General features: G+C 42.8%; 1 protein-coding gene across 1 annotated transcript; it reads right to left on the bottom strand.

Moving 5' to 3' along the window:
- Window positions 1–213: 213 nt before the first annotated feature.
- On the bottom strand, window positions 214–14934 carry LOC115137968 (protein transport protein Sec61 subunit alpha). The gene is made up of 14 exons (XM_029674324.2): window positions 14801–14934; window positions 14370–14483; window positions 11148–11237; window positions 8581–8648; window positions 8426–8491; window positions 8145–8223; window positions 5666–5797; window positions 5300–5409; window positions 4785–4938; window positions 3397–3557; window positions 2958–3155; window positions 1584–1775; window positions 1407–1483; window positions 214–1312 (listed from the first exon to the last, which is right to left on the bottom strand). The coding sequence occupies exons 3-14, from the start codon at window positions 11152–11154 to the stop codon at window positions 1126–1128; spliced, it is 1431 nt and encodes a 476-aa protein (XP_029530184.1). The 5' UTR covers window positions 11155–11237; window positions 14370–14483; window positions 14801–14934; the 3' UTR covers window positions 214–1125.
- Window positions 14935–15384: the final 450 nt, after the last annotated feature.

Genomic DNA, 15384 nt, shown 5'->3' with positions numbered 1-15384 from the left:
CCCCATAATGAGGATAAAAACAATGAGACTGGACCAGTGGTGCGGGGAAACTCCTACCAACAGTACCAGGTGACTATTTGGCAGTACTCTCCCAAAGAGTAGTGAAACCTGTACTGCACTCATCTGGCAGTATGTACCACAATACTATTGGGATAAACCTTGTTTGATGCATATTGGTGTGACTTATGCCATGTGAAGGTTCAACACAGAATGTTGTTTTCTAGCTTTTTATTGAAAAATATTGGCCTGAACAAAGACATGGGCCCTATGTCCATGGTAGTGTTTTATTTGGGGACACTGACAGTTCAGTGGGGGATGAGGATCTAAAAAATTAAATCCTAGTCAAATTTCATAACTATGTCCAATACAGAAAGTAAAAAACTCTTTAAGTGAAACCCCATTCCATTCCTACCAAACCCAATGACATCTAGGCAGTTTCTACAGCGATTGTCTGGGAATGAAAGACCACAACACAAACACTTTCCTTTAGGACCCAGAGACAAAGTACTAACATATGCTATTGATAGGACCAGCATGAATACAAATATATTCCATGATTAAAATGTTTTAAAAAGTAAATACACCAACAAAGCTTGTTGGAGATTCCCAGAGCCACTTAAAGGATACATATACAAGTATATTTATACTTTCTTTACCCCAATGTGGCTCTTCAAACCCCATGCACAGCTTACAATGACCTGAAATGAACATGACATGACTTACTCTCCAAAAATGTCCAGGTGTAGTGCTTGTTGGTTTAAGAACAGACTCCTTTAAAATGGAGTCAGTCTTCAATTTCCTTGAGCAAGCTTCTATAGAAGATAAGACCATCAGCAGAGTAGCCTGGCTGGTCAGATGGAGAGAGGGTAAATGGTATTGAAAAACAACGGGACAGAACAGACGCAAGTCCATGCTGAACACTGGGTCAAGTACCATCTTTCTTTCCCAGTGAGATCCAGTCTGCGCGAGCCCTCAAGAGCTTCTGGGAACACAAAGAAGCTGAGAAAGAGGACGCGTCGCAGAGGCAGAATGTACTGATTTGTGCGCATTAGATACAATGCAAAATAAAAAGTAATTTGTAGAGGGTGGAGGCTGTGTGTCTGTGGTGCATGTTGGAGGGTGTTTCTAGAATAGCAGCGCTCCCATGCTGCCCATTTCACTCTGCTCCTTGACGAAGATCTCAAAGTACTGGTAGATGATGGTCACGGCCAATAGAATTCCAGTACCCGAACCAATGGCGCCCAGAAAGTCCGCCATGACGGACAGCCCACCTATGCATAGGCCACCGAAAGCTGCAGCCGTGGGGATGTACCTTCACAAAGAACAAGATTTTAGAAATGTGTAGAAAAATACACAGCAATTAACACTTGGGCCAGAGTGCAACCAAAAGGTGTGTATGTTTTTACCGGTTGAGCTCGTGCACCATGGAGGTCTCTCTGTGTCCCCTCATCACCATCTGCTGTTCCTTCAGCTGCTTAGCCACCTGTCAGACATGCAGAGTTAGCAACTACCACACATACTTCAGTGTACCTACAGTAAAAGTGCATCTGTAACAGATGAAGCAAATACATCAAGTGACTCACATCTTTGGCCGAGGATCCTGAAACCTCGATCCATGTCTTGGAGAAGAAGGCACAGGAGCCCAGCATGAAGACTATGTAGATTGCAGCATGGATGGGGTCATCCAAAACAGAACCAAAGGACTCCGGGGGAGAGAGGTAGTAGCAGAGACCTCCAACTGGGTAGGCACGAGCTGGTCCTCCAGTGGAAGTATCCTATACAAAACACACAATCAATTAAGTATAGATTCTTCATGTAAGCATAACCCAATCAGGGCTGTTATGAGTAAAACAGGGCTCAAGACGCGACCACTCTCGATTATGCATTTCTGTCTCTTTTACATAGCAGGCGTAAAAGAAACAGACCGGACAAGTATGCGCAGAATGGACTACTGTATGTTCATTGTAGTTAAATTACCAAGTTTTTTGCACTAAAGTATGTAGAATATTGGCCTGTTGGAAACGATGTCGTACAGTTCAGGCTTTATCTGATTTATCTCTACAGAGCTCAGAAAGAAAACCGTGCCCACCAATCATGACTCCTTTCTATGTGTATCAAAATGATACTTTCCTTGAATTTCATTGTGAAAGTCTAACACTGAAATATCATGTGATGCACATTATGCGATTTATAAAAATGGATTGTTTTTAGATTGTGTAAACAGTAATTGTGTGATGGTGGGGATGCAGGGTTGTGCTTGCTGTAGTTCCTCAACAACACAGCTAGGTGAGCTCAAAAGCATCTTACTAGTTGAAGATTCTTGAGTAATAAAAAGGCATTGAAATTACTTAGGAACTGTGCACAATTTGGAGAGGTGTGGCCACTTAAGAGATTGGTCTTTTGGTCTTACGTTCTACCCTACATTTTCCAGGAATATTCGTATGTTACTGAATGTATCAAGGAGTATTTTCAGATTAAAATGCACATAAAAATCAACTTTCCAATAATCTCCAAATGGTTCCCTTTCAATTGCTACCATGGTTATGCATTTCCCACGGGAGTGCGACCAAATCTTGGGCTGGTGCCACCAACTGAAAAACAGGCACCAGTGCGACCAGGGGAAAATGTTAGTCTGAGCCCTCTTAAAGCCTTCCTATGGCTAGCTCTCTTACACAGGACTGCTGAAAGAAATGTCTAAATTGGTCAACACTACCAGTGTGCTGTCATAGTAGTGCAAAACATGTGATCATAACCACCACTATGGCATCAAACAGACTCTTCATTGTTTACAGTCACACAGAATTATTCAGTATTGGTTTTAACCTCATGAAGGTTAAATGTGATGAGAAAAAATAAATAAATAGTACTGGTGTAATGAACATGGGTGAGGCAAGTCTCCACCTCTGTGTAATGAACACAGAAGCGACACTCAAAGGTCATTGCGGACAGGTACTTACAGACCAGGTGCCCAGCAGGTTAACCAGAAAGTTGCCACTGAATCGTGTGGAGAGCATCTGAGAGATGACGTACAGGTTGGACACAAGGGCAGATTGGAGGATGATGGGAATGTTGGAGGTGTAGAAGAGCTTGATGGGATAGGTGTTGTACTGACCACGGTAACGGGCAGACTTGATGGGCAAGTCCACCCTGAAGCCCTGGAAGGAGGCGAGAAGTGTTCAAGACCTTTCAAAAACAACCACGGAAATCCAATGGTATTCAAAGTTTGTCTTCAATTATTCTATGCATGCAGCTTTTTGGTCTGAACATTTATGTTCACATTGTCAGAGCCAATGGTCATAAAGGTCACGTAAGCAATTAATTGAAAGCGATTTGTAAAACCAATCAAATCACAGTCAAGACGATATAGGCTATAAAACGAGTTGTCTGTCCACTGACCTGGAAGTATATGACAACAGCAAAGACGAAGACTGTGGCGATGAGGTTCAAGAGGTTAGGCAGGTTCTGGCGGTAGAAGGCCTCTCTCAGGGCGCGCACCTTGTCTGTGCGGGTGGCCAACAGGTGGAACAGGGCAATGACGGCACCTTCAAACTCCGTTCCTGAGACACAAGAGACAAGGTTACCTAACTAACCACAGCACAGCAGGGGGAACAACCCTGACTGAAGAACAAGAGCACATTGTAAATACACATACACTAGTTACACAAAAGTATGTGGACACCCCTTGAAATGAGTGGTTTCGGCTATTTCAGCCACACCCATTGCTGACAGGTATAAAAAAAAAAATCGAGCACACAGCCATGCAATCTCTAAAGACAAACATTGGCAGTAGATTGACCTGTACTTAAGCACTTATTGACTTTCAACATGGCACCGTCATAGGATGCCACCTTTTCAACAAGTCAGTTCGTCAAATTTCTGCCCTGCTAGATCTACCCAGGTCAACTGTAAGTGCTGTTATTGTGAAGTAAAAATTTCTAGGAGCACAGCCGCGAAGTGGCCGAATGCTGACGCGCATAAAAATTGTCTCCTCGGTTGCAACACTCACTACTAAGTTCCAAACTGCCTTTGGAAGCCACGTCAGCACAAGAACTGTTCATCGGGAGCTTAATGAAATTAGCTTCCATAGCTGAGCAGCCACACACAAACCTAAGATCACCATGCACAATGCCAAGCATCGGCTGGAGTGGTGTAAAGCTCACCGCCATTGGAGTCTGGAGCAGTGGAAATGCGTTCTCTGGAGTGATGAATCATACTTCACCATCTGGCAGTCTGAGGGATGAATCTGGGTTTGGCGGATGCCAGGGGAGCGCTACCTGCCCCAATGCATAGTGCCAACTAAAGTTTGTTGGAGGAAGAATAAATGGTCTGGGGCTGTTTTTCATGGGTCGGGCTAGGCCCCTCATTTCCCTTCACTGGAACTCAATGCTACAGCATACAATGACATTCGAGATGATTTTGTGCTTCCAACTTTGTGGCAACAGTTTGGGGAAGGCCCTTTCCTGTTTCAGCATGACAATGACCCCGTTCACAAAGTGAGGTCCATACAGAAATGGTTGAGATCGGTGAGGAAGAACATGACTGGCCTGCACAAAGCCCTGACCTCAACCCCATAGAACACCTTTGGGATGAATTGGAACACCGACAGAGCCAGGCCTAATCGCCCAACCTCACTACTGCTCTTGTGGCTGAGTGGAGGCTGTTATAGCAGCAAAGGGGGGGGGGACCAACTCCATACTAATGCCCATGACTTTGGAATGAGATGTTCGACGAGCACGTGTCCACCTACTTTTGGTCATATGTATACTAGCCTTAGTGCTACCTACCTCTCCCAGTGTTGACAGTAGTGGGACTGAAGGCCTTCCAGACGATGGTCTCACAGATGTTGGTGGCAATGAACAGGGAGATACCAGAGCCTAAACCATAGCCCTTCTGCAGCAGCTCATCCAGCAGCAGCACAATCAGACCTGCCACAAACAGCTGGGGAAGAAGGAGAGAGCTTAAAATAGGGAAGGGAAAGGGTATACCGAGTCAGCACAACTGAATGCATTCAACTGAAATGGGAGAGGTGCGGCGCCCGGGAAGCAGTTGTGGGCTAACTGCCTTGCAGAACGGCAGATTATTCCACCTTCCTGGCACAGGGATTCGAACCAGCGACCTTTCAGTTACTGGCCCAACGCTCTGACCAGGCGGATGAAAGCAGAGCAGACAGTTGAGCATGACTGATTGACAGATTAAAGAAATGTCTGCCAAAGGGTTTTAGTTGTGAAAGTTAGGTCTCTGTACCTAAAGGGTACAATTAGTGAACGGTTTATATGAACTGGGGAGGGGTCTAACTAACCTGAATGATGATGAGCAGGCAGATCCCAGCACCCATCTCTGAGGGGTCTCCGTACATCCCAGTCATCACGTAAACAATGGCCTGCCCAATGGTGATGATCATGCCAAACACTGCAGAGAAAAAGGAAGATGGTTGCATTCAATATCCTTAGACTGTTGTGAGTGGAAAAACACTTTGCAACGGGATACTGAATACACCCCAGCCTTATGACAGGCTAGAGACCCTTATTCTAATACCCGTCATATACAAGCCCACAAATCAGAACAGTTGCCAGGTGGCTACATAACCATAATTCAACATATTATGATGAATCCCATTCCTTGGTAAATACTTCTTCTGTACAAGATGATTAGAGGGTGGACCTACATTTCTGTGCTCCATTGAAGAGTGCTCTGTCCTTGGGGGTGTCTCCAACCTCAATGATCTTGGCTCCAGCCAGCAGCTGCATGATGAGACCAGAGGTAACAATGGGTGAGATACCCAGCTCCATCAGAGTACCTGTAGAATGGTGGAGGATCAGTCAACCATTATTATGAACCAACACTGTTGTAATGGAAAAGGGGATTCTAACAAAGGCAAAGCTCTGAATATGCTGATATCAGCTAAAGAATGTCAGCTTTTGCAAAGACTGCTTGTCAAAAGGGATGAGACCTGATAACATCACAGGGAATAATTATTTCCCCATGTAAGAGGTGGGAACCAAACAGTGAAGGTGTAATATAGATGCCTCTAACATAATCAGTAGCCAAGATTGAGAGTCGTTAATAAATGAAGAGAGCCAGGTGTCAATATTTGTTTATTTAACTAGGCATGTCAGTTCAGAACAAATTCTTATTTACAATGACGGCCTACACCGGTCAATCCCAGAAGCCGCCGGGCCAATTGTGCGCCGCCCTATGGGACTCCCAATCACGGCCGGTTGTGATACAGACTGGATTCGAACCAGGATGTCTGTAGTGACGCCTCAAGCACTGAGATCCAGTGCGTTAGACCGCTATGTCAATGCTGTGAGCCCATTGTTTAGCTTAGCAACAACCAGGAAGGGTAAAGCTTTAGGGTAAAGCTGTGTTTTGTTTAAAGTTAACATGCAATATTTATTGGTTAAGATCATATTCATGCGATCTTAACTGGCAGTACAATATATTATTTAGTAAGTACAGCACTTCTAATATCCAACTTAGACTTGAAGGTATTTTCTGTACTATAAGTATTTAGTAGTGCTGAGTGAGTCACCGACATTTCCTTTTTTGGTTATTAAACAACTAATTGACCGACAGCTGTTCAATTACTTGAATTCCATTTAGTTGAGGGTTTTGGTGAGCCCAACACACCATTTCTCTACAGAGAAATCAAATCATGAGAAATCACATCAAGAAAAATGTGGCGCGCTGGGCTGAAGGAAGCTGTAGTTTCCATAAAGCAAATATTCAACCTAGTTCAGCACAAGAACACATACACTTAACTATGTTCAGTTAGTTTCACACAGACCTCATGAGAGAGGAATGTACAAAGAGGGATGGAGATACTTCTGGAAAGTATGTCTCATTTACTTTGAAGAACTAGTAAAGGGATTCTCAGACAGCCTCTGCAGCATGCTTGAGCAGGCTAGCCTAGCTAAATAGGATGACTAAAGACAGTACAGTATTTGGGGAGCACAGAGCTGTTTGGCTGCTACTGCCTGAACAGAGATGAGATGACTTTAAGGAATTAAAAATAAAGTCAAATAAAAACAAAGTAATATACACATCTGAAATATTTTATAGTAATTTCCTATTGATGTCTATCCAATGTGGACCTGAGAGAATCACATATTTTAAATGTTTTGGCAATTGAATGTTAATTATTTTTGGATTAGAAATTTAACATGAAAAAACAACATTTGAATGTCATTTCATAATGCATTGTGATTTAAAAATAAATAAAATACCAAAATCCATTATTTTTTAAATCAAACAGAAATGAAAAAGCACTAATCACTCAGCACTATTAGCTAGCTGCCTATTACTAGCTGGTTGGATGTGCAGCTAGGCAGGTTGGTACTGCATTGTTAGGTAGCTTTAAAGATCGACAAACAAGGCAGAAAATATTATGCAGGCCAGATAAAGATAGCTTGCAAACTTAGCTAGATTGGGTTATGAAACTAATGCCTAATTCGAAAATAGTTAGCCAACTCGATAGCGTACCATCTTTGGGTTGTTTGAAAGTTGTCATGTTCAAAACGCACACACAGCTAGCTAGGTATACATAACATGCAGTCATGACACTTGACAAACATTATTTTTAGTATTCTCTTCTATTAGCTAGCTACTAGTAGTAACTGTAGCTACTTAGCAGCCAATATCATGACTGGCTGACTATCTAACCAGCACGATATATTTCCAGTCCTAACCTCCAGAAATACACTGCAGTGGAGAAGAAGCAAAGCAAAAACTATGATATTGTTCCCACTCACTATGGACCCAGCAAATGTGTCTGTTTTTACAATGGCACCGGACACCAGCGTGCATGCTGTTATTGCATTGAATTAGCATTTTACCACCGTGGCATTGTAGCTTGAAATAATTACTTGCTGGCTTTACACATCATATATCAGGCATCAACTCGGTTATAGATAGAACACTTGGTTATTTAAAAAATATTATATTTAAGCCATTTAACGCAGCACTAAAGTTAATGCATTTCAATGAGAGATTCCTTCAAAAAAAAAAAATTAAACCCTTTGTGGGCGGGGCCAAATCTGTTACTAGGGATGCACAGTTCAAACTCGTCTTCCTCCCTATGAACTGATGATTAAAGACACAGGCAAGCATTCAAACTAAGTAGAACCAGACTGTTTGTTTCTCACCTCTGTTGGAAGCCAGGATTACTCTCATCCAGTAGAAGGGATCTGCAGAGTCTGAGGACATGATGCCAAAGAGGGGAATCTAGGAGGACAGGAGACAAAGAAAGAATGAACCCAATACACTGTACCCACAAGAGTTAAAACTACACTCATTGAGTCATCATTACCTGTGGCCTTAACCATATTATCAGCTAGTGATAATAAGACCAAAGACAGGCAGGGCTTCTCTGCAAGAACCATACAATATATAGAATTACAGAGACAGATGTTCAGCAGATACTAACCTGGCAGCACACCAGGAAGATGAAGAGAGTGATGGCAGTCCATAGTACTTTTTCTCTGAACTGAATCTGTATAGGTAAAAGAGGGAGGTTTTAGAATCATCACTAGAGCTAAGATTGTTGAAGAGCTAGTGAGGAGAGATTGCGGTATACTATACCTTTCTCTCCGGTTTCTGAATCTCGGGTAAGACCGCACAAAACGGCTTTATGACTTCCAAAAATTTGACTGAAAAAAAGAAAAAAAAAACGAGGTTGGTTAGTTTCTTTGGGGGGAAAAAACTACATGCACAGTAAAATAAGTCTTGTCCTAACCAGTGCAAGATAGTTACACTTTCAGAATGAAACGTCATCACTCCCATGCATGGAAAAATTAGGCTCCACTCACATTTACAGACATCGTCAATAAGCTACTAACTAGCTAGTTAGCTAAGTAAGGTAATCAATCCAGTGAGTTAACTAGCTTTATTATATGTGGGAACAAACTAGTGGGCCTATAGCTAGCCTGATTATGCGAGCAGATTAACAGAGGCAACAGAAATACAGTACTAGAGGTCGACTGATTAAAATCGGCATGGCCGATTAATTAGGGCCAATTTCACATTTTCATAATCGGTAATCTGCATTTTTTGGACACCGATTACGGCTGATTACACCTGTTACGTGAGTGCAGAAAGGAGCTACGGTAAGTTGCTAGCTAGCTTTAAACTTATAATCTAAAAAACAATCAATCTTAACATAATCACTAGTTAACTACACATGGTTGATGATATTACTGGTTTAACTACTGGTAGCTTGTTCTGCTTTGCAAATAATTAATGCGGTGCCTGTTAATTTATCATTGAATCATAGCCTACTTCGCCAAACAGGTGATAATTTAACAAGCACATTTGCAAAAAAAAAAGCACTGTCATTGCACCAATGTACCTAACCATAAACATCAATGCCTTTCTTAAAATCAATACACAAGTATATATTTTTTTAACCTGCATATTTAGGTAAAATAAATTAATGTTGGCAGGATATATTAACTATGGAAATTGTCACTTCTCTTGCGTTCTGTGCAAGCATTGTCAGAATTTATGCAGCAGTTCGGACTGTCTGGCTCATTGTGAACTGCGTGAAGACCATTTCATCCTAACAAAGACTAATTCATTTGCCAGATTTGACCATATTAATGACCTAAGGCTCGTATTTGTGTGTTCATTATATTATAATTAAGTCTATAATTTGATAGACCAGTCTGACTGAGCGGTGGCAGGCAGCAGCAGGCTAGTAAACATTCATTCAAACAGCACTTTCCTGCGTTTGCCAGCAGCTCTTCGCAATGCTTGAAGCACAAGCGCTGTTTTTGACTTCAAGCCTATCAACTTCCGAGGTTAGGCTGGCAATACTATAGTGCCTATAAGAACATCCAATAGTCAAAGGTATATGAAATACCAATGGTATAGAGAGAAATAGTCCTATAATTGCTATAATAACTACAACCTAAAACTTCTTAACTGAGAATATTGAAGACTCATGTTAAAAAGGAACCACCAGCTTTCATGTTCTGAGCAAGGAACTTAAACATTAGCTTTTTTTTTTTTACATGGCACATATTGCACTTTTACTTTCTTCTCCAACACTGTTTTTGCATTATTTAAACCAAATTGAACATGTTTCATTATTTATTTGAGACTTTTATTTATGTATTATATTAAGTTAAAATAAGTGTTCATTCAGTAGTTGTAATTTTCATTATTACACACACAAACATACAGATTAAAATTGGCTGATTTTAAAATATATATTTTTGGTTCTCCAATAAATTGGTATTGGCGTTAAAAATCATCAGTCAACCTCTACTGTAGCTGGACAGCTAACCATAGCTCTTCAAAGAAGTTGACATTCATTGGGAATGCCAATGTGGTTTATTCAAAACAATGTTAGCAAGCTAGCAGCAAAATCGTCATTAAGCAATAAGGCCCAAGGGGGTGTGGTATATGGCCAATATACCACGGCTAAGGGCTGTTCTAGGACACAGCCCTTTGCCGTGGTATATTGGCCATATCACAAACCCCTGAGGTGCATTGTTGCTATTATAAACTGGTTACCAATGTAATTACAGCAGCAAAAATAAACGTTATCATACGGTCTGATATACCACGGATTTCAACCAATCAGAATTCAGGGCTCGAACCACCCAGTTTGTCTTGTCATTACAAAGACTTACTGTTACTGTTACAGCAGACTATGCTAGCTAGTAACATTTCCTAGAATGACACAAAGACTGTAGAGGGTAACTAGTTAACGAATGTTGAAGGTGCACACAGCAATCTGAAATGGCCCAACTAAGTGCCAAGAGTCAACAATTTGTGGGCATTTCATGAGCCTCGTTAGCTAAAGTCAGCAGCGATTGAACGTTAGCTGCCTCCTACCGTTAGCTTCCCATTCCGTTAACTAACGTTATAATATTCTTCATTTTACCATTAATAGATAAGTAAAACGATTAGCTAACCAGGGTTACACAATAACTATAACACCATAACTACTAGCTAACTAGCCAATGTACGGTAACTTTAGGTAGTTAACGACCTAACATTACAGCTGACGTTAGCATTGGCTAGCTAGTAGAAAGCTACAATACATGTCCGTTCACAGCCAATCTAACTAACTAAACGTTCAAAATATACATTTAAGAAGCAATTCACAGATACATCGACAGACGTTAATAAAAATGACTCACTGCCCATGGTGTCCTTTATCCGATTCCCGTTGTGTTAAACTGGTGCCACTTGAAGGATCAGCACAGTTTGCGTGGCACCATTGAACCGCTCTGCACAGAAAAGACACGTCATCAATGAAGCTCCTACTACACGTCAGATCTTGGGGTTTCTAATGCTGCGTTCAAGAATGTCTGAATTTGAAACGTGTGATGCTTTCAATACAACTGGTAAAAGGGGGAAAAAAACTAGGTCAAATCATGATGTCACTGATTTTCAGGTCGGAATGACGGATCTTTAGAAACATGTCCGATATTCCGAATTCTGAGTTAGGATGACTGTTCAAAACGATTTTTCCCAGTCGTAGCAGTTTTTTTTTCGAGATCCCAGTTGTCTTGAACGGACTGAAAGTCGGAGATTTCACAGTTCCCAGTATTTTTGAACACGGCATAATTCTCATAACCTGCTAAATTAATTCTCCTAACATGCTGCCAAAAGTCAAATCTGACAAAAATGTATCCCATCTAGTCAAAACAGATAAATCTCAAATATGCGTTGGATTATGATAAAACAAGAAATATTACACTTGCAGTAAATGCAAAACTTCAGAATAACTGCTGCTAGGTCATTACAATTTATAAATTTTCACATGAGACTGCTCATTCGGTAGTTTAATTTACCTTCACTGAAATTAAAATGCATGATCATGAACAAATTAAAATACTGTTTATTTGACTTCAATGATTTGGGAATGCAGAAAATGCTCTAGATAACACTTACTGCCATCAGGGGTCAGCATTATACCATTTTTATCACTGCATGTTATTTTTTTGTACAGCTTTCAGTTGGCCCTAGAATGACATTGAATCATGCAAGCACAGAAAAGTGAGGGTAAATCAATTATGTGCAAAAAAAATTGAACAACGACTAAGTGTCTCTCTAATAGACCTAGAGTCGATTGAGGCACCCGTGAATAGCTCCCTGTGTGTTTATGCTATTGATTTATCTATTGTAGTGGCTGCAGCTTAATCACCTCTTTCTGCCGATATAAAGTTTGCCCCTTTTCCAAAACATGGGGCTTGTGATAGCAGCTTTTTTCTACACATGACACACCCACACAAGAAAATCGTCACGAAAGTGTGTGTAAAACCCAAACCAAGCAACAAACTCACCACCTATCGAAGATGAGACTCTCAGAGAAGGGGGTAGCTGCATCCCAATATGGTGACCGGAGTATGGGAAAGTGGGTGTGTCGAAAGGAAAGTAGTGGGTGTGTCGAAAACGAAGGTTACGTATGTATCCACGGTTATGTGTGAGCTATATGGACCACTCCAATATATTAGTATCACTCCGCGGCAGAGGGATACATCCGAGGTGAGGATTTATAGATTCACTCGTACACCTGTGTCACGGCTGGGGTCCGCCCCTATAAAAAGACCCCATGGCTGCAACACATTCTCTACATCATTTTTGAGGCGCCTCTAGCACCGTAGAGGATTGGAGTGATCCATATAGCTCACATAACCATGGTTACATACTTAACCTTCATTATGTTTCACTACATTGGATCACTCCAATATGCTGGTATACCTGTACCAGATTTAGTCGGTGCTAGAGGGACCTGGCCAGCCAGCGGCGAAGTCCCAGCGCGGGAACGAGACGCAGGGGCCATCAATGTGGAAGGGGGGGTCCTGGCACAGTCCCCTGAAGGGGAGGCGATGCCCAGGACCGCTGAACCAACCGCAGAGGGAGGTGCCACACTTACCCGATATTACCTAGCAAAGGTGCAAGAGGAAGCCCAGCTGGCAACAGCACAGATATCGGCGAGGGGAACTCCTCTCAATAGAGCCCAGGATGCAGTCACACCTCGTGTTGAATGTGCCACCACAGATCCCAGCATTGGCTTGCAAGCCAGGCGGTATGCTGTCGTAATCATGACCGCGATCCAGTGAGAGAGCCTCTACTTTGATAACCCAGCCCCCAGGACTCTCTCACCATAGCAGTCAAAAAGCTGGTCTTTTGTTCTCACTGACCATGTCCGCTCCACATAGGCAGCCAGTGTCCACACAGGGCACAGCATGCCGGAGGGAGGCCCAGAGTCCACCGCCACTCCTGGGGGGTCGTAAGCAGACGGGATAAAAGGGATGTTCACATGCCTTTCTGACAGAACTTGCGGGAAGAATGAAGGGTTGGAGAGGAGAGATATACTCCTTGCCCCAGGGTCCACTCAGAACTTACCGAAAGAGCATGGAGCTCAACCACCCTCTTCATGGAAGTAATCACTACCAAGAAAGCCACCTTCATAGAGAGGTGTTTCAGGGAGGCAGACTCCAACTGTTCGAAAGGCGGCTTTGCCAAAGCTGCCAAGACCACATCCAGATCCCAGCTTGCCATTGAGCATTTGCTAGCTGGACACAGGCAACGAAACCCCTTCATAAACCTGGAGACCAAGGGATGGCACCCCACTGGCCTGTCCATCCACCCCATATGGCAGGCAGATATAGAGGCAAATACCCTCTCAAATACCCTCTCAGTGTAGAGGCTGCCAAGCCCTCATCCAAGTGAGACTGCAGGTATTGGAGGACATACTGCACCCCGCATGGCTCGGGCACAACCTCAATACCAGTGCACCAAGAGCAGAACAACCGCCAACGCAACTGGTATGCCGCGGTAGTAGCCGGTGCCCTTGCGCTCTGCATGGTGTACATTACAGTGGCCAAGCCCACAGACTGAGGCAGTGCGGTCTCGGATGCCATATAGTTCCCCCGGTCTGAGACAGCAGGTCGGGTCTCAGGGGCAGTTGCCAAGGTGTCCCAGACAACAGGGACAGGAGAAGGCTGGGGCGGCAGGGTAGCCTAGTGGTTAGAGCATTGGACTATTAACCAAAAGGTTGCAAGTTCATATCCCTGAGCTGACAAGGTACAAATCTGTCGTTCTGCCCCTGAACAGGCAGTTCCTAGGCCGTCATTGAAAATAAGAATTTGTTCTTAACTGACTTGCATAGTTAAATAAAGGTAAAATAAATAATAAAAGGCTGAACCAGGGTCATCTGGGCCAGTATGGGGCCACCAGCAGCAGACGATGATCTGCCATTCTGGTCCTGTCCAGCACAGCCTGGATCAGGGGAATACGTAAAGCTCCGGTGAGGGATAAATTATCCAGTACCTCTAGAAAAAATGGGCAGACAAAAAAACAGCAAATGGATTTGATTTAGTTTTTTTGTTTTACGCCAACTGCAATATTACCTAGTCTGTTTAATCCAAGCAGTACAAACAGCCATATGATGGAGTAACTCCGTTAAGGAACTCCAAAGTTGATGGCTCAACGTAGTGGAAAGTCCACCATGATACTTTTACATTCTGCAGGGGAAAGAACAATAAAAAAAACCAGCAGGGTAATTAGCAGAGAACCCACGCCTATGGCGCAGGGAACAGCATGTTAAAGCAATTCACAGCACACACAGAACAAGCCAGCCGACAAGTTGTGTAAGGTAAATTACAGTTTGTGGCAGCAAGAGCCACCATACTAATAGATGCACACAGAGTCGTAGTGTAACACTAACAAATCACAAGTACGACAAACCATGGGCAGAAGATACAGATCAACCGCATGTGGCCAGCTGCTCCAGGCTGCAAACAGCCAGTGAGTATGCTTCCATGCAAGATATTACACTTACCAGTGACACCAAGCGAACTTCATAAAGTTTGTACCTCAAACCATACTGGACGTCCGCCGAGAAAATGAAAGAGAACGTGTGTCGCGGTCATGGGGTCTACATACAGGGGCGGACCCCAGCCGTGACACAGGTGTACATTGGAATGAATCTGTAAATCCGCACCTCGGATCTATCCTTCCGCCGCGGATTGATACCAATATATTGGAATGATCCAATATAGTGAAACATAACACTCTGTTTTGGTTAGATGGTTTTGGAACAGAATATCAACAAGGAGGCTGCAGGCAACGTGTATTCGGAACTAGTGAGGAAAGATGGAGGAAGCGGGTGATAAAGTGGATTCTGAATAAAATGGAAGTAGAATCAGGGAGAATAGACCTGTGTTTGAATACTCATACTAACAATACTATTTGTGATGTGAATTGAGTATAGAGCTTGAAGAATGTTGAAAAGAATAATGGGCAAATGTTCCACAATTCAAGTGTGGAAAGCTCTTAGAGACTTACCCAGAAAGACTCACAGCTGTAATCGCTGCCAAATGTGCTTCAATGAAGTATTGACTCAGGGGTGTAAATACTTAAGTA

The sequence above is a fragment of the Oncorhynchus nerka genome, linkage group LG2, assembly GCF_034236695.1.
Source record: "Oncorhynchus nerka isolate Pitt River linkage group LG2, Oner_Uvic_2.0, whole genome shotgun sequence".
NCBI lineage: Eukaryota > Metazoa > Chordata > Actinopteri > Salmoniformes > Salmonidae > Oncorhynchus > Oncorhynchus nerka.
This window is presented reverse-complemented; position numbering and strand designations above follow the sequence as displayed.